The 17646-nt window shown below is 39.8% G+C and overlaps 2 protein-coding genes across 2 annotated transcripts; both read right to left on the bottom strand.

Moving 5' to 3' along the window:
• Positions 1 to 161: 161 nt before the first annotated feature.
• arpin (actin related protein 2/3 complex inhibitor) lies at positions 162 to 6974 on the bottom strand. Its single transcript, XM_069686717.1, has 6 exons — positions 6836 to 6974; positions 5542 to 5617; positions 4349 to 4481; positions 3037 to 3243; positions 2048 to 2211; positions 162 to 1224 (listed from the first exon to the last, which is right to left on the bottom strand). Exons 1-6 carry the CDS (start codon positions 6925 to 6927, stop codon positions 1216 to 1218), a joined length of 681 nt encoding a protein of 226 aa, XP_069542818.1. The 5' UTR covers positions 6928 to 6974; the 3' UTR covers positions 162 to 1215.
• A 1818-nt stretch (positions 6975 to 8792) lies between these two features.
• On the bottom strand, positions 8793 to 17031 carry fam169b (family with sequence similarity 169 member B). Its single transcript, XM_069686400.1, is given in 11 exon segments — positions 8793 to 9918; positions 9920 to 9968; positions 9970 to 9998; positions 11652 to 11719; positions 11822 to 11947; positions 12403 to 12585; positions 14840 to 15029; positions 15687 to 15772; positions 15853 to 15955; positions 16243 to 16371; positions 16933 to 17031. Coding segments are annotated over 10 exon segments (1191 nt in total). The 5' UTR covers positions 16369 to 16371; positions 16933 to 17031; the 3' UTR covers positions 8793 to 9687.
• Positions 17032 to 17646: the final 615 nt, after the last annotated feature.

Raw genomic sequence — 17646 nt, 5'->3', positions numbered from 1 at the left:
TTAAAAATGTAAAGCAGCCAATATAACTGAAATATTTTTATTACTAAAATGATAAGGCCAAAATAAAATAGTGCATGGTTGTATTTGTTCGATGTTCGATGTTCGATCAACCTGCTTCAAAAACAGTTTCATCCCCACTGCAATAAACATTCTGAACTCTGTTATGTGTTTAATGTTTAATGTTGGAACCTGTAAACAAGCTGGAAACAAATTTCCCCAGCCTGGCTGTGTGGTCATTAAAGAATCAATCAATCAATCAAGACATGAGACATCCAGCAATAACATTTCTTACAGAAATCTACTTTATCTATGTCATAAATCTATCTTTTAATGTGGACCTGGTGTGCCACTGTAAACTTAAATCTGTGATTTTTTAGTACTATTTTGATCTCAGAGTAAATATGTATTAGGACTGAAAAGGGATTTATAACTAGTTAATTGCAACAGCCAAAATAACCAGCATTTCAATGCTGCAATTTCAAGACCCTCTTCAGCCTTTGCACAAGTCAGAGCCAAAGAAAGACAGAACCTCCTCTGTTGTTATTGGGAACATGTCTGTATGACTGTTATACATGTTGTATGTAAGGAATCTAATAATTCTTATTTTTAATAATAAAACATTGACATAAACCTGAGTCATTATGTCCATTGTCCTTTGTTTTATCTGGTGAAAATAATACATTTACTTAAAACATACGTCATAACCGACTTCATGAGCTTTAATGTTAAAATGACCATGATAATAATTTCAAATGCAATACTGTCATTGTAATCTTACAACACATTTTAGGTGTGTTTGGATGCACTTAAAAACAATTGTCTTTTTTTGTGCTAACAAAAAGTAACATGGATTGCTTTTTGGCCTATTTTTGTCTCTGTAGAAAAACCTCCTGTCTGAATGGAGCTTTTTTAAAGCTCTTTCACTGTTGTATATGTTGAATAAGCAGTGAGAGAAAGAAAGATTAAGTTCCAGTCAGATCCATTTAGGAATCTAATCCAAAACAGAAAAGTAAAGTATCAAAGGCACAGTCTGTATAATAGTGTACAAGTGACGCAAGGTTTCCAGCCTTACAGCCACATGTGTAAGAGGTTAAGCCCCCCCAGTGAAAAGTCTAATCTAAAGGCAGAGAGGAAGGAATGGAGCCAAGCAGAAGCAGGACAACCCGGAGTCTGGAGCAGGGCCAAGAGTTCAGGCTGATCCAGGGGACTGTTTCCTCAATCATCCTGAGGGACAAACAAAGTGGGAGAAGTGAGTGTGCTCTGGTTTCTATTTGTCTACGTCATCACCTGATTTGTATATATGTTGAACCGCAGATGCAGCCACAGTTGGAGATGGGGGAGGTTGAGTTTACAAATTTAAAAAGTCTAGTAACTTTAAGCATTTACTCACTGATGTCTTGCATACATAATGTTTAAATGGAGGGCCAGTACTCTTTATGTAATTTAGTTGCACAAAACCTTTAATAACTAAAAAGTTCAATCAAAAGAACAAGGTAGCAGGAGCAGCTTAAACATTATATAAGAAATAGTAAATTCCTTGGCCCCTAACTAAGAGGCCCCTCATAGCTAAAGATACACTATGGTGCTTAAAAATGCGTGTGTGTGTGTGTGTGTGTGTGTGTGGGACCTTCTTCACTACACGTAGGCTACAGGTGGGGTGAGAGCAAGGGCAGATTGTCAACTTTTTTTTTATCGACCTCAGGTAGGTAAAACAATAAAAAAATGATAAGCTCGGTAACGTTGTGTCATGTGTTTCTGTCACGTTTTCAAAGCTGCCACATATTGAATAATCATATAACAGAGTGCGTTAATCTGACGCTTTTTTTGTAATTAATCAATCGAAATGAACGCCTCATTTTGACAGGCCTAGTAATTATGTTCAGATGATTCAGATTCTAACTTATGTACATACTTTTATGCACTTCTTATGAGTTCATCCAAATGAAACAATGGAAATGATTGTCACATGACATGTCAGATCAGTTTTATTCTGTGAGGCCGGTTTGATGTTGCTAATTTGTGTCTTTATTGTTTTGGACGTCCTCACCCATTCATCCTCCTCTGCTCCATCTCCATCTCCTCCGGGCTTCTGACTGCTGCCTGCGCCCCCTTTGTTGGCCATGATCTTGTCCGTCCATGATGCTCCCGCCTTTTCATCTCCAGCAAAGTTACACTTGGTCACTGTGCCACCGTCTACTTTGGATAAGGACACTGGAAGCACCAGAGTAAGGAAGAAAAACTGAGTATATTTCTGAGGCCCCTTTAAGAAGCAGAAAGGATCCTGACATTAAACAGACGACAGTTAGACAAAGGAGTAAAGCCATCTTGTTGTGAGGGGTAAAGAGGATAATACACAAGGGGGAAAAGAGGAACAGTTTTAGCTTCTATTTTATACCTGAGTTCAGTAAAAACACACAAACTAAATGCAATGTCATGATATGGGACTTTTAAGTTGTTTTCTACTATCCTTAGGATTATAAACTTTATAAAACTCATATTAAATCTTGCCTTACATGTGTAAAGGCAGAGGTTGTTAAGAGACCAAAGCACTCCACTCCAATCACAACTGACTAATGAAAATCAAAGCACTGGATGAGCCCTCTGAATACAAGAGAGGCCAAACTCGGTTTACTCCCCCTGAGGTTACGTATGAAACAAGAGACAGAAAATTCAAGTTTAGTTTCATTCCCTCCTCGGTACCATGGGGTTCAATGCCAAGACAGGCTTGGTTCAATGTGAAAGCCATGAAAACCAAGAGGACCCTCTGGCTTTGGAAAACAGGCCCTTGTTATGCAGTCAGAAAACAAGAGCTCAGAATAAATCTCTTACTGCATTTGACAAAGATCCATTGTAGATTGCTTGTTTTAAATGGGTAGCCTGAAGCTAAAGCCGAGCTCAGACAGTTGAGTCTTTGCTTTTTTAGGCTTATTGTGACATAATTATACAGGCATACTGGATACATCCATGGTTTTCAAATATAAATACAGTCTGTGGAGGCAGCTAAGCAGTAAAAACAGCATTGGACAGCAGACTCACGTATAAAAGGACTGTTTCCTCTGGTCTTCAGCCGTACGTCCTGTCCTGTTTCCAGCTCCGTCTTGTCCATCTCTGTTTCCGGGTACCAGAAGGCCCAGGTCCCGCTGGGTCGGTACTTGTCAGTTATCTTATCCAGCTCAGCTTTGTTCACCATCGCTGACAGCTGCTCTTCAGACAGACGGTCCGATTCCCCTTTAGCTTCCACCTCTAGTATAGACAGAAAATGTACATCTTAGCTAATGAAGTTACATACCAATGTAGGTGGCCAATGTTTATTGTTTTAGTTGGGTGTAGGCACCCAAACTACTCGTTTTGGACCAGGTGAAGGTTTGGGCTAAAATAACCAAACATGTTATATTTTCGTTGAACAGGGGACACGCTGGTGTCCTGGGTGGAAAAGAAACAGCTTCACAGTGACGGAGCTTGACCTGACCATCCAGGTGATATACTGTGTTTTTTGGGAGTCACATGAAAGTTCATAACACTGCAGCTGTAAGAAAACTCAAATGAAACGATAATATCTTCACCACTTTGAAAACACATTTTGCAGTATTTATAAAAAAGGAATGCTGTAAAGGAAGATTACACAATCATTCACAGAAACACAAAATAGAAAACACAATATGTGCTGCAAAGGTTAGTGGTTCATGAAGTTAGTAAGATCGACTATCCGTCAGAACAGGAGTAAAGATGGACGGTTATTTTGGTTTTGTTTCAACATAGTGATGCATGATTCAGATAGTTTTAAAGATATTTGCTGATTAAGCGAGTGTTGCCCCCTAGTGTTAGCTTGGTACCTTTTGCCAATTACTAGCCTATCAAGGTAAATAATGATGCACTTCATCCGAATTCAGTACCAACCGAAGGTAAATACATTGAATAAAACTGATTTGTAATCAAACCCAGGCTAGAGGAAAAGTCAGCACGTCAATCCATATTTGAAACAGTGTATACAGTATAACCATACAACTCAGTTGTGATGGATATACTACCCTCTACTCCACTGAATATACAGACAAACCTGTACTCTAAAGAGCAGGACTCACAGTACAATACCAGCTACTTTCATAGCTAAAACCAACCATTATGCAAAGTATTTCCTGATGATAGGACTACTTAAAAAGTGTGCTGGTCCTTATTTCCATGTTTTTGTTTAAAAATATAACACTCACACAGGACAAAAACTTCCTGCAGAGACTGCAGCCTGACCACAAGTTTTATACTCACTTGGCATTGTGACATTGCAGCCAGATGGCAGACGTATTCAGGGAAATTCAAAACACAGACAAAATGATTGTTGTTGTGTACTCACTGTAGGAGGACATGAGGAAGCCGGTGTTGACCTTTTTGGTATCACTGAAGTTTGGTTCAATCTCTTTCCCACCGGCATCAAACTTCCTCTGATGGATGCAGCTGGGTTTGATGTACAGCACAAAGAAACGGACCTGTAAATGACAGCAGGAATAAACGTGGTTTTTGTTATGTCATTCCAAAACGCAAACACTGACAAGAATTTAGGCAATCTTCAAAATTTCTTTCAGACACAACAAAGGAGGAGGTTGTTTCTCCTAAAGCCGAATGGAGATAAGACGTGGTCTGGAGAAGTCCTTGTTTTGTTAAACACTTTCATTAATCAGTTATTTACAGAAGCAGTTTTCTTACAGTTTTACATATGACATTACTTATCAGAAAGTATAAATTACAATAATGTGCGACCTGTAACAATGAATGAATAAATGACTCAGTTTTGTTCTTTGGCTCTCAATAAATTTAGCAGGCTCTCTAAAACATGGTTTTCACTGTATCTCCTACCAGGACGCCTCCGTGTCCACTGTGACTCCAAAATACAAAATTGCCCCATTAAGCTCAAACCTAAGCCTAACCTTGTAGAGTTGGTGCCAAAACCTAACCAGCTGGTGACCTATCAAAGAAACAACACAGAAATAAAATGGAGTTTGTTAAATTGTACGCACCAAAACTACTTGGTTGGTTTTAGGAAAGATGTTGTTCATTCATTGTGACTTGCAGCTTTAATTTACACAATTTATTTACGGACCATTTTATTTCAAAGGTGAAATTGTTGTCATGATCACTGGGAATCCTGAGCATGACACCCCTTATAAATAGTGAGCTTCAGCTAAAAGCAACTCTCTGAAGACCATAATAATTCGCTCTAACTGTATGTGGCTAATAAAGCTTTCGCTTGTGAATTGGATGTTTTTTGCATCATTTGCATAGAAAGGGCCAAGCTTTGGCTGAATGCATACTGTCCCAATGTAAACAGCACCAAGACCCTGTTCTGCAGTGCAGTTGGGAGGTCACTTCAAAATTTGGCCTTTGACGTCTCATTTGTGCAGGTTTAGCTGCCGCTAAAGCCGTTTAATCCTCTAGGGAATTTGCCACTCTGTGTGATGCAGGATGTAATGCACGGAAGGACCTACAGTTTTCTCTATTCAGTTTATACTGGTAACTTTGCTTGCATACAGATGAATAACCGTACTTTACCTTTTGATTGCTGTCATCGCTGATTGAATGTCTGGAAATATCCAACAGCTTTCCTTCTAGGAGGACCCCTTGTCCACTGTGCACGAGAAAAACATAGTGCTACTTTACACTGTTAACTGTGTACTTCGTTGCTTATAGGCGACCAATGTGAACAACTTCAAGGTCCTTTGTTTTTGTAAAGATACCGGAATGGAGACCTATAAGCCAAATTTATAAAGTAAAGTAAAACAAATATATAGTTCTGACTATAGCTCAAGATCAAACCGTTTGCCTTTTTTAAATAATTGTATTATCAAAACTCTTGAAAACTTACCTTTATCTTATCTTTATTTTATAACTATTTTTTTTATAACATTCATTTATTTCCTTCCTTTTTCCTCCAGTTGTGTACTTTAGCTCTTTGTTGTTGACATTTTACCTTAATTTAATAGACTATCTGCTGACCACATTTAAAACAACCCCATTTCTTACAGTAGCTAAATATCCCTTTCTGTATCTATTTTCACAATTAAGGCATTTACTTCCCAAACATATTATCTCTAATTTATTTCTGCATTAAGGATAATTTTTTTTGTTTCATTGTAATTTCACTTACAATAAGAGAGCTGCAGAAAGATTTTCTCTGCTCATAAATTCCTTTGATATAGCCTGTTGCAGCAGTGATCCTTATTTGATGGACTTTCGCCATATCAAAACCTCCCTGATGAAAGAAACCCCTATACCTTCATTGTGCTGATATTCAGAAATAACTTCAGTAAGATCACAACAATCTATTGACCATCTTACTACCTCCCCAAGAAATCATTAAAAAAAACATATGACCACACCCCCAGATCCCTCACTGCCGTGAGAAACAAAAGGGTGTGTCTCTCATCTAATTCCTCCAAAATAAAGTGCTATTTAGAAACATCATGGCAAGTTCAAGCGAGAATAAGCATACTGTGCAAAAAACTTCGTACAATGAAACACGCAATAGATGGCATTAAATGGCAGCAACTACACCATTTGCAGTTTTAGGGGGATTTAGCTCTCTTTAGGAATCCACTTGAATGCTTAACACAAAACCAATAATAAAGTCTAACGAAATGTGTCTCACTTGTGAATCAGATCTATTTGCTCTACAACTCGGGAGAAGTTAAAATATCAGATGTCTCTGTTGAATTCGGTTTTGTCACAATACAACATGGGAATGTATCATACTGTGATACTGCAACCGGAACTTGTCTGATTAGTTTTTACTTTTTACCTGTCACTTTCTTTCAACAAACAAAAGTACCGGTATCTAAATCCCTACCTTTCATACGCGGAGGGAGACCACGCGCGGTCAAATTTCTCATTGTGCACTGGTTTGTTCTGTAAAGACGTGTTGTGATAAATTCGGCTCATTTTTCATAAAGTGTAACCTCTTTCCTTCCCCCAGATTATTCCTGTTTCCTGACTTCCTGTTCCTTCGCGCAGCTGCGCGAGAGAGGTGCGCTCGGTTTTGAGACGGCACGTGCCGGTGGGTAACAACTGTGCAAGAGAGATCAGTACTAGCCGGAAAATTAAAGATAAACTACGACAAATAATACAAATTAAGTATAGATTGTCACCTTTAAAGTTAAAAAAAGAAAAAGATACATTTACTTTAAAGAAGGCTTTTGGACTATTAAAGGTGTGCTTTCAATTATTGTTGCAGAGTAGACCTCAGGGTGCCATTGCGAAGAGAGAGTGGGGGATGACACGCAGCAAAAGGCTCAGGGTGGGAGTCGCTGCATCAAGGACTGTGGCCTCTGCGTGAGCCACCGATTCAACCATAACTATATTATAACAGACGTGCATTTTCCTTAGTGTTAAGGGATTTCTATAACCATATTTGCACCATTTCCTTTCATATACTTACCCCCATCAGTGTGTACTGATATGTTGCAGTTAAAATAATAACTTTTTTTTATGCTTCTTTATTCTTATTATGTACCACATATCCATATACTTAAATTTAATAATGAAAATAGTTTACAATTTTGGTAAATAGAGTCCCAACACAGAAGTTAAGCAATGTACGGCTGTTGACTGGGTTTTAGTTTTAGTGTTCACTATATTTGAAATATCTCAGCTGTTTAACTGACTGTTATTGCCCTTTTATTCTGCACTATTTTCTTTGCTGTGGAATTTCAAGACAAGGACACTTTTGTGAACCAGAGTATACCGAGGAAATACTTTAGTGGAGGGAGTCAGTGGGACAGTGGAAGAGCGAAAACTGTGGTTGTTTGGTAAGTTGTCTCCTTTATTTATTGCTCTCTTTCCTGGTGGTTGGGTACATCAGTGTTCTTCAGCAAGTGTTTATTTGCCAGTGGTTTCAGATAACTCTCGTCAGAAAAACACACAGTTCTCTCATGTGTTGCGCAAACATTGCAACTATAGCCACAGCCATCTTGGACCAATTTCCCCCCCACAGAAAACCTCAAATACTACACTGTGATCAGAACACTCTAAATGTGAACAGCCTGTAAACACAAGCATGAACCATCTTTGGACAGTTTGATTTTACTCTAAGCTTACAACAGCACCTTTGACCCAAACAGCTGAGCTGTGATAAAATACAGTCCGCAGAGTGAATACGGAAGATGTATATTTGTGAAATCTTATTGCCAAAAGAAAAAGGCTGTCTGATGGCTTGTGAAAATATTTAATATAGCATTCACGTGCAGTGATTTAGGTTTTAATGCATTTTGCTACTGACCCTGCATAAGCTGTAATTACCATAGTCTCTGTATCAGTACTCTGCCCAGCTTCTGCACCAGCTACTGTAGGTGATACACCGACTATTAATCAGTGGGCCTACCTCATACAACCCCACTTCAGAAAATCTGAACTTACCCTTTAACCCCTTTATCTCCTGCCCATGCTAAGCTAAGCTTATTAGCAGCTGGCTGTTGGTTCATATTTAACATACAGTCATGCCTGTGGTAACAATCTTTTCATCTAACTTTCCTGAAAGGAATCAGCGTATTTCCTGAAATGATAAACTGTTCTTTTAAGATGCTCTGTGGCGCTGAAAAACCATGGGACCTCAAGATAAACCCTTAAAACCTCAAGTTACAAATGTATGCTATTTGGCTTACCAATTTCCAGATGTTTCTTTTAACCCCATGCTACTTTCCACACTGTACATACAGGTTATGAGAAATGATTTGAATGCAAGACTTATTTAGTTTGGTTTTGTCTGTGAATGGAAAGAGGCTCGGCACACCCCACACGTGTTTCCAGTTTTTTTATTAGACCTTTGCTCATGTTGAAGCTGGGCGTAGCTACGCTGGGATTACGGTAAGGTTGTAAAGCTCCTATTAAGAATGAGATGTGTAGGCTGTTTGGCATAAAGAAAGTTAACATTAGAGTGATGGTGATGTCAGCAGAGGCTTAATAAACCACAATAAGTTGGGGTGTGCTATGGATGTTCGTGGCCTTTAAATACAATGAGAACTGACTTACATTAGGAGGTCCAGATAGCAACATATACTGCATCCATTAATACAGTATAAAGGTCACACAAGACACGAATCTGTATCTTTGATGTCAGTCATGTCCCTCTAACCTGTTTGTCACCTCTTTGTGTCTCCTCTGCCTCGGGCTCGTCATGTGAGGTTCTGTGAATTAGGAGGGCTTGGATATCAGCCCTCCTGTGTTCAAAGACTGGGGTGGTCCGGTGGGAGGTCCAGATCATCAGAGTGGGCTGCAAGGTTACATCCTGTTCCAGAGGTCTTGCTGCTTGGGGAGGTTCCTCCTTGGCTTTGATCACAAGGTTCATTTTGTTGTTCAGAAGAGCTTATTACCAGTGTACTGTTCACATTTAAGATCGCAATCCACCTAGTACGTACCTTAGCCCACTTCAGGGCACAGCCTGACTTTTAAGGCCAATCTTGTCACAAGCAAAACTGCATATTAAACTTTACAACTCTTTACGGCAAGTCTTGTGATATGAATTTTATGGTGCTGTGATATGAATTGGATCCAAAATCAGACAGTCAGTTAAAAGATTAACTTGAACTTTATTCCTTCAATTAAACTATAAAAGGTCAAGTTGTAGCAACAACTCAATCTGAAAGAGTAGTTCCCTCTGAGAGCTGCTTTTGCACACAAGACCAGTATCTGTTTCTTTGATGCGAGTCATGTCCTTCTTACTCTTTTGGCACTTCTTTGTGTCTCCTCCACCTCGGGCTCGTCTGTGTGAGGTTCTGAGGATTGGGAGGGCTTGGATATCAGGCCTTGTTTTTTGTTTAGGGACTGTGGTGTTCTGGTTTGAGGTTCAGAGTCCAGGTCTTCGGAATGGGCTGCAGGGTTACATCCTGTTCCAGAGGTCTTGCTGCTAGGGGAGGTTCCTCCCTGGAATTGATCACAAAGGTTAAACTTGTTGTTTAGAAGAGCCTATTACCAGTGGTATGTTCACATGAGGCCAGGTCTGTTCCACGACTGTACGTCTGCATCACAAACAAACTCTGAGATATTTAAGAAAGCTAAAGTAAAGCCTCCGTTTCGTCAGATGCTTAGTTTTAGAGACTAATGAGACAAATTTCTAGTGTAACTTTCCTGTAGTCACCGAGCAGCAACCTTCGTGCTGAAAAGTAAAGCCAATGCGGAAACCTGCAGTTCCTCGAGTGGCCACTTGAGGCTGGCTCCAGAAAACAAGAAATAACGTTACGGCAGATGGGACAATGCCGCAGAAATAAACATGTTTACAGCCTGGTACAAAAACGGTTTTGTTATAAATAGCTAATTTTACTGTTCAAGATAACTGTATGGGGGGTCAATTTTTTCAAAAAAACATACCAAATTTAATTATATTAAGCCTTAACATCATAAGAGCTGGGGGGCGCTGTTTAGCTCAGTTGGTAGAGCAGGCGCCCCATGTACAGAGGCTACAGTCCTCCTCGCACTGATCGCAGGCTTGACTCCCGGTCTGCTGATCATTTGGTGCATGTCATCCCCCGCTCTCTACTCCCAACATTTCCTGTCTATCTTCAGCTGTCCTATAAATAAAGCCAAAGGCCAAAAAAATAATCTTTAAATAAATAAATCATAGGAGCCGGGTTACTGGCTATGCAAGAAGAATGTGCTTCAAAACGCTTCTTCAGAAATCTATGGGTGACGTCACTGAGACAACGTCCCTTATCTATAAAGTCTATGGTAGTCACTAGCTAATAGGGGTTGTGACGGTTCAGAATTTTTCTCACCGCAGTGAAACACTAACGCCCACTTGTGGTTCAGCAGTTAAACCCCCCTGGATTTTAGATATACATATTTACTAAAATATGTCCTACATTAATATATAAATACATATACTTACGTATATATATACTTTTTTATAGGGTTTATATACCGTAAAACTTCAAATAGTAGCACAGGCTTATATTTAGGCCTGCTTTAATCTACAAACTCACCCTGCATTTACGAGGGATAGGCGTCTGTTGGACAGTGAAGATGAGAGACGGAGAAAACACATTGGTTATCATAGTTATTGCACAAGCAGCAAAGTCCTTCCCGACCCTCCTGTCACGCACTGTGGTGTAAATTTCTTTATCCTTCATCCTGATAATCTGATAATCCTTGGGTATATGAGGGAAATTCTCCTCCTGAAGATAATTTGTGAAGAACAAGCAAACTCAATGTTATGAATCAAGTCTCTTTACTTACATGTTACATGCAGCATGGAGAGAAGTACAGCAGTTCTCTGCCTTTCAGTCAGAGTGTTCAAGCTTATATACGGTGTCAAAACCCCCTGCCTCATCCCCAAATGGTACTCTAATCAACCAACTTGCCCTTGTAAACAAGATAAGATAATCCTTCTTTGCTCTCCAGGGGGGAAGTCGGGGGTCCTAAAATAAATGTCATAAAATAAATTGCCCCCCCATATAACTTTAAATTTAAACAAGTTACCCCCCTTGATGACCCCCTGAAAATTCCCACAGGTATGGTATTCATTGCAAAGGGTGGATCTGGAAAAAGCCCTATGCTTTTTGTCTCAGAGGTAACATACAAAGTCACAACTGATGCAAAGTGCTTTAAAGCTGAATTAAACATTGACACAGTGTTTCCGAGGAATTGCTTGAACACAGAAAAATTGTGATTCCTACCATCAGAGACGAGTCATCTCCTTCATTGCGCTGCATTTTTCCTGATGTTGTTCTCTCCTCATTTATACCTTGACCTGACAAAAGAGATCAGTTAAGAGTTAACATTGAGAAAACATTGGGAAACTTTTTCAAACCTCTCAAAAACACATGAATATTAATATGATCTGTACTGGGGGAGTAGCGGCCGAGCTGGATGTTGAGCCAGATGTTTCGACGCTCAGTCCATCCCCCTGGAGCCTTAACCTCATACAGATGCTCCCGATGTTCCTCGTGCTGCTGCAGAAACCTCCTGCACACTGAACACACAGCAGACAGAAACATACACACTGTTGTCAGGTTGCTATAGAGTTGCTCAATAAAAATAAGGACGGGAGGTTGAGCAACACTGACACCGTTCACCTCAGCATTGAGTTAATCATGACTGCCTGGAATTTGTGATTACGGGGATGCTACGGAATTTAGATTAAAATGCAACAGCAGGATAACATTACTTGAATTTTGTTGTGACACATGAATGCATCACAACTAAGTGCATGTGGGTTAATTCTCGTCATATGGCGTGACTGTGCAACAGTGACCGCAGCTTACGGTAAATGTGCTTTCCTCTGCCAACTATGGTAAATTGTTGGACACAATTCCCATCAAGATGAGATAAATATGAAGAAGGGAAGGAAGACAACTCAAAAGTAAATTAATTAATAAACTGACTCTGCGGGGTGGTAGAGGAGGATAAAGCAGAACCTTAGCTGACCTGCCACCATGCTTGGTGATAACGGAGAGCTGACTCCCAGAAACTTCTCTGTGGAGAAAGAGGAGCAGAAATCCTCCAGCATCTGAAGGCCAAAGCCCCTCCTCCTACAGCTCCTCCTCACCAGCACTGTATCCAGAACAGGAAGCAGGTAGCAGCGACTGCTCCAGGTGTCACACAGGCTGCCTAAAATATGAGCATGAGAACAGTCACTGTTTTAAAGAACACATTGGAAAGCACAGATCTGTATTTTTAAGGTCAACAGATTGACATGAATGTTCTGGTTTCTTCTGCAGTCGTCATTTAATGTAGTTACATTTAGAAATTCACCTCTCCATGCAGAAGTTTTGAATTCTGCTATTGCGATGATCTATTCAAGTAGCCTTCACAAGAACATGTAAAACAGCCCTCATGCAAGCTATTATGTTTTTTACACCATTTCAGGGCTGCACTGGCTTACTGCTAATGCAAAACAGACATCCCACTGCTGCTGCTACACATTAAAATTGTTTACCAACCAGTGAAATATGGAGTGTCATCAATTGTGAAGAACCCAAAGTAATAACAGTGTATTTGCTTCTGTGGTAAGCACCAACTATTTTTGTTCATTGAAACTGCTTCTAAAAATACATGACGACTGTCACTTTCAGTTCTCTTCGTCAGTTTGTCAGACTTACAGGAAGCAGCAACAGAGAGCTGTTAGATGACGAGCTGTAAGTGCTAGGCTGCACATTTCTAAAGGCCAAGTCACAGTTTCTGTGTCTGCCCTGCTGCTGTCATTAAAGCCCTTTTCACACATGCACTGCACTCCTGAACATGCCCTGAACATGCAAACGGACGATTTTTTGACCCCGACATTACCCCGACTTTCTCCTGCCATCGGCCTAGTACAATACATAACCCTATTTAAAGAAAGTTATATTGTAATTCCTTCTGTGCTTCATTCTTCTCCACCATATGTGTTTGTTCACAAAACTACTTTAATCTGCTCACATCAATCTGCTAATCTGCTTCTCTTCAGTTATTTCTCCCCGTACACCTTCACCTGATGTACCTGCACAAAGCGGCTCTTTCTGCTCTTCTCTTCCTTTCTGTCTGCTCTGTTTACATTCATCATGAGCTGTAAGTTTCACAAAGTCGCCCAAAAAATACAACCTGTGTTTTGTATTTTTCACCTGTGATCTCGTTTTCACAGCAGCAGGTGAGCCGCACACGAAGGAGGCTTGTTGTTACCTGTCGAAACGATCAAACCCAACTAATGAGACTGACACTACACAGCTGCACTTAAAATCTTTTAAAACAGAGTAAGATTGCCAGTATTTAAAAGAAAATGTCGCACCTCAATCAATGCATTTACAGGAGGGACATAATTGCGAACACGTGCATGCGTGTGTGACTCTACTTTAGCAAGCATACATACTAGTTGCTCACAATGTTTGAACATCACAAATCATTGAACTTCACCATTTGCATAGTTCTCGATAATATTGCACAAGTTTGATTTTATCTGAACACTAAGACAAGAAAGAGACTGCCTTAAGACAGCTTGGACTGAGTTTTGAGATCTTAAACCAAATATCTTATTATAATATAGCTCCAGCAAACTCCCTCATGATTTTATCCCAGCATAGGAATTAAGTCTGCGACTGTGAAACTTCTTGAATGTCTTTGGGTGTAAGGACTGCATAAGTTGACTGAGTTGAATAATTCAGGTTGTCTTTCTTTTACTGAACAATGAAGGGAGAATCTCATCTTGACCAGTGTGACAGTGCAAAGGATTTCTCAAGCCCCTTATACACTGCCAGTTCAAGACAGTATTATCACTCCTCTGTTAGGTTCCATTTTCTATGTAAAACGCACAGAGGCAGAACGGTGGGGCAAAGTCGTTCCGCCTCTGAGACGGCATCAGAGTTAGTAACAGAGGCCTAATGGCGTCTGTGTGAACAGCGGAGCCGGCAGGGTGGAACAGCGCCATGTGTGTATTTAAAGCACACGCTGTTTGAATATACACCTCACACACGTTTCGCTTCCACAAAGCCAGAACGCTGTGTAAAAAACACACACTGGGGCGGCTTTATGCCAGCGTTGCTTGGTTCAATGTAAAATGGCAAAGGCTGCATGACGACGGAGTTTCATTATGGCGCTAAGGCGGAACCACAGTATTAAAAGAGCACCCTCTTGGTGAATGCTAGCCTGTGGTTTGTATTTTAGTAACTCAAGTTTCTCTTCCTGCAACATCTCAGCATGCCATTGTGTATAACCATAAATTCTATATCCGTTTTGTATGAGATGCTATTCATTTTGAAAAGAATTAATGGAAATTGTTATGGAAACAGTTTTCCAGTTGTTGAATTTACTTTAAAGTCGTGTGGTACGCAGCTATGTATGAACAGAATCAACAGGTGTTAAGCAGGTGGGAAACTCTCCTCCTCCGTCCTACCTTTGTGTTTGATGGAGTAGAAGCCGACCGCCTGGCCGTCTCTCCATAGCAGTTTGCAGCTCTCTTTGAGGGGATGCCGGGAGAACAAGACCTCCTCCTGTGAGGACCTCTCTACTACCTGGCTGAGCAGGAACACAATCACCCTCTCCATAATCGACTGCACCTGTGGAAAACATGGCGCCTTAGGAAACTCACCAGCAGTGATGGAAACAAACTATTAACACACACACACACACACACACACAACCATAGCTGTGGTAAAAAGAAAGAGTATGTACTCTAACTGTAACTTAAGCTTGATTTACAAATATTTTATTTTAGTAATACAAACACAATTCAGTTATATTGGGATTCAGTCATTCACTTAGTGAATATCTGCTTAACCTGTTCAGATCCACAACTTTTCCAAAGGACATAACTTTTCTAGGTTTTCTTCATCTATGATCACTGTATTTCTGGGAATGTGTGTCTTTTCAAAGACATGCTCCTAGTACAAACTGTTTTTTTACATTAAATTAAATGGTGACATCATTATTAATCAAGTATGTGGTCCTGACACAAATCCAACAAGACTTAAAAGTTGAATTTGCTCTTGCTGCTCAAGAGGGAAGGAAATGGGTGAACCTGAGTAAAATGTTCTGTCTCTGCAGCAAAAAAGGAGAAGCAGGTTTAACTTGAATGTGTTACAAACATCTTGCATAGGATAAAGCCTGGAAACTTGTCTTGACTCTAATGCAAGCTTCACACTGTGTGCTATTCCCTGTTCCTATTTCCTGACATTTTACACGCTACATTATTAGATAGGGATGTTGACATAAAAAAAACAGATGTACAAACACACAGTTACCGGTATCAGGCCTCTTGTGGATTTGCTGGACGTACGTAAGACGTCGTCCACACACCACCACTTCTCATGCAGGTATAAAGCTATCACTGGACAATAGAGCAGAAAGCATTAGTTTTTGTCTTACGTGTGTTTGAGACTGACAATGGCAGTGTGTTTACATCCAAACCTTTTGTTGGATCATCAGGAGGGTGAAGCGCCAACAGCGTACAATCAGGCTGGTCATCTTCAAACAGCTGCAACTGTGTTACATTGTTTGCCGTTATTGCTACCTGGGAAGACAGGAAGACTTCATGCACATCAACTACATCCCTGACCTGAAGGCAGCAATGTACAAACAAATTACTTGTTCTTCTTTCCAACACATACCTTTCTTTGTCTAATGTCAAATTAAATAGCAATATTTTTAAGACAGCATTTAAGAACCAACAATATAACAATTGTCAATTATTCATTTTTCAGGTATTTGCAAAATTGCCTTTCACCGTGCTTACCAGTACGTAAATTAACAAGTAATCAAGAGATGAATATTGTGAATATTTCTGTCTAAACTCTGTACCTTAGACATCTGTGATGACTGAAAATATTCATTATTACAAAATCCTGACTTCAAAGAGAAAAGGTACTGTTGAGAAGCTGCTGTCACGTCTGTGTCATCCACAGCCGGAAGGTCTACAGGGTGCATGGCCTGTCAAACAGAACGGCGTAAGGGGTAGCCACACATTTACGACAAAACAGTGATGAGGCTACCATGATAAACAATCAACCCTAACTGACTGTATTTTATCTCATTTTCATTATACGGAGCAGTTGTCCTTCAAACTAGACCACGTTCAAAATTCTGTCACGTAAGAGTATCTTTCCTGTGCAAACACAGACATTAAACTACAGGATTAGTTATGATCTTTGGCAGGCTGTTAGTTCGTTCAGGTAAGATCGGCGCTCATGTTACAGTATATATAGTATATATAACGCAGGTTAACCGGATGACTTTATAACACATAATTCTAAGTCTGATCCAAACGACGTAAGGCAATGGGGGGAAAATAATTGAATGTATTAGAAAACTATATATGAATTTAAAAATATACTGTTGTTGATTCGGCTGATGTTTTGGGTGATATCACGTGTCTGTCAAACTTCACAGATAAGTTGCTAACTTAGCAATGCTAACAACAAGCATGGACTACAGCCTCACAGCGCGATTTCATAACAAATTCCGTCGAGGCGTGACAGCGAATTAACTTACTTTACGTGTGAGTAAGTCATAGAACAGCTAAGTCGCGGACGTTGACTTAAATAAGCTTCCAGCTTCACCTGCAACCTTCTTTAGCTCACTTTAAACATACCTTTTTTCTCTCTCTGGCTTGCAGCACCACCCTCTGGGGGAAGAGAGGCATTACATCACTTCTTCGTTGTTTAATCTCCGTTAAGTTCACCAGCATTAGCTAGAACATGACCGGAAACGTATGAGGTGGACTTCAAAATAAATACAACAATAGCCATAAACACAAAACATTTAAATACACTGGCATATAAAAGTCATTGCATAAGAAAATGTAAAGGTCAAGTTATTTCTATGAAAAAACACAGATGAAGATGAAGATCTTTTATGCTTAGAAACCTCTGAGAGAAAGCATTACTCTGATATCGTCCATGTCTCAGAATGTGGACTTCTGAGTTGTAAATGAGCAGTAGACACCATATAGTCATAAAGTCACAGAACATGCTTTCAAACATAACCCCTGGTTGTGACAAATCATTCAAACTACAAGTGATTTCAATCAATAATCACTTTTGTGATGCTGATGGTTCCAAACTGATAGTTACCCCATCTTTCAAAATAAGTAACATTGCAAAATTTTAAGAAATTTGCCACCTTTAACCACCTTCTTGTTTCTGTGTTGATGACTTGAATTTGTGGAAGGCTTAAAGTTTAGTTTGTGTAAAAAATAACAAAGAG

This window comes from Semicossyphus pulcher, unplaced genomic scaffold (assembly GCF_022749685.1).
Source record: "Semicossyphus pulcher isolate SPU_LCO1_2020_fin unplaced genomic scaffold, fSemPul1.0.p SCAF_8, whole genome shotgun sequence".
In the NCBI taxonomy this organism is placed as follows: domain Eukaryota; kingdom Metazoa; phylum Chordata; class Actinopteri; order Labriformes; family Labridae; genus Semicossyphus; species Semicossyphus pulcher.
The sequence above is the reverse complement of the archived record's forward strand: the minus strand, read 5'-3'. Positions and strand labels throughout refer to the sequence as shown.

Bases quoted from the DNA above. Each gene is read 5' to 3' on its own strand.
- arpin (XM_069686717.1), bottom strand. From the start codon at position 6,927: ATGAGCCGAATTTATCACAACACGTCTTTACAGAACAAACCAGTGCAC. The intron at 4,482-5,541 runs GTAAAGTACGGT...TGTCATTTACAG, and splicing joins GCGATGACAGCAATCAAAAG to GTCCGTTTCTTTGTGCTGTA. The intron at 2,212-3,036 runs GTGAGTCTGCTG...TGGTGCTTCCAG, and splicing joins AGGAAACAGTCCTTTTATAC to TGTCCTTATCCAAAGTAGAC.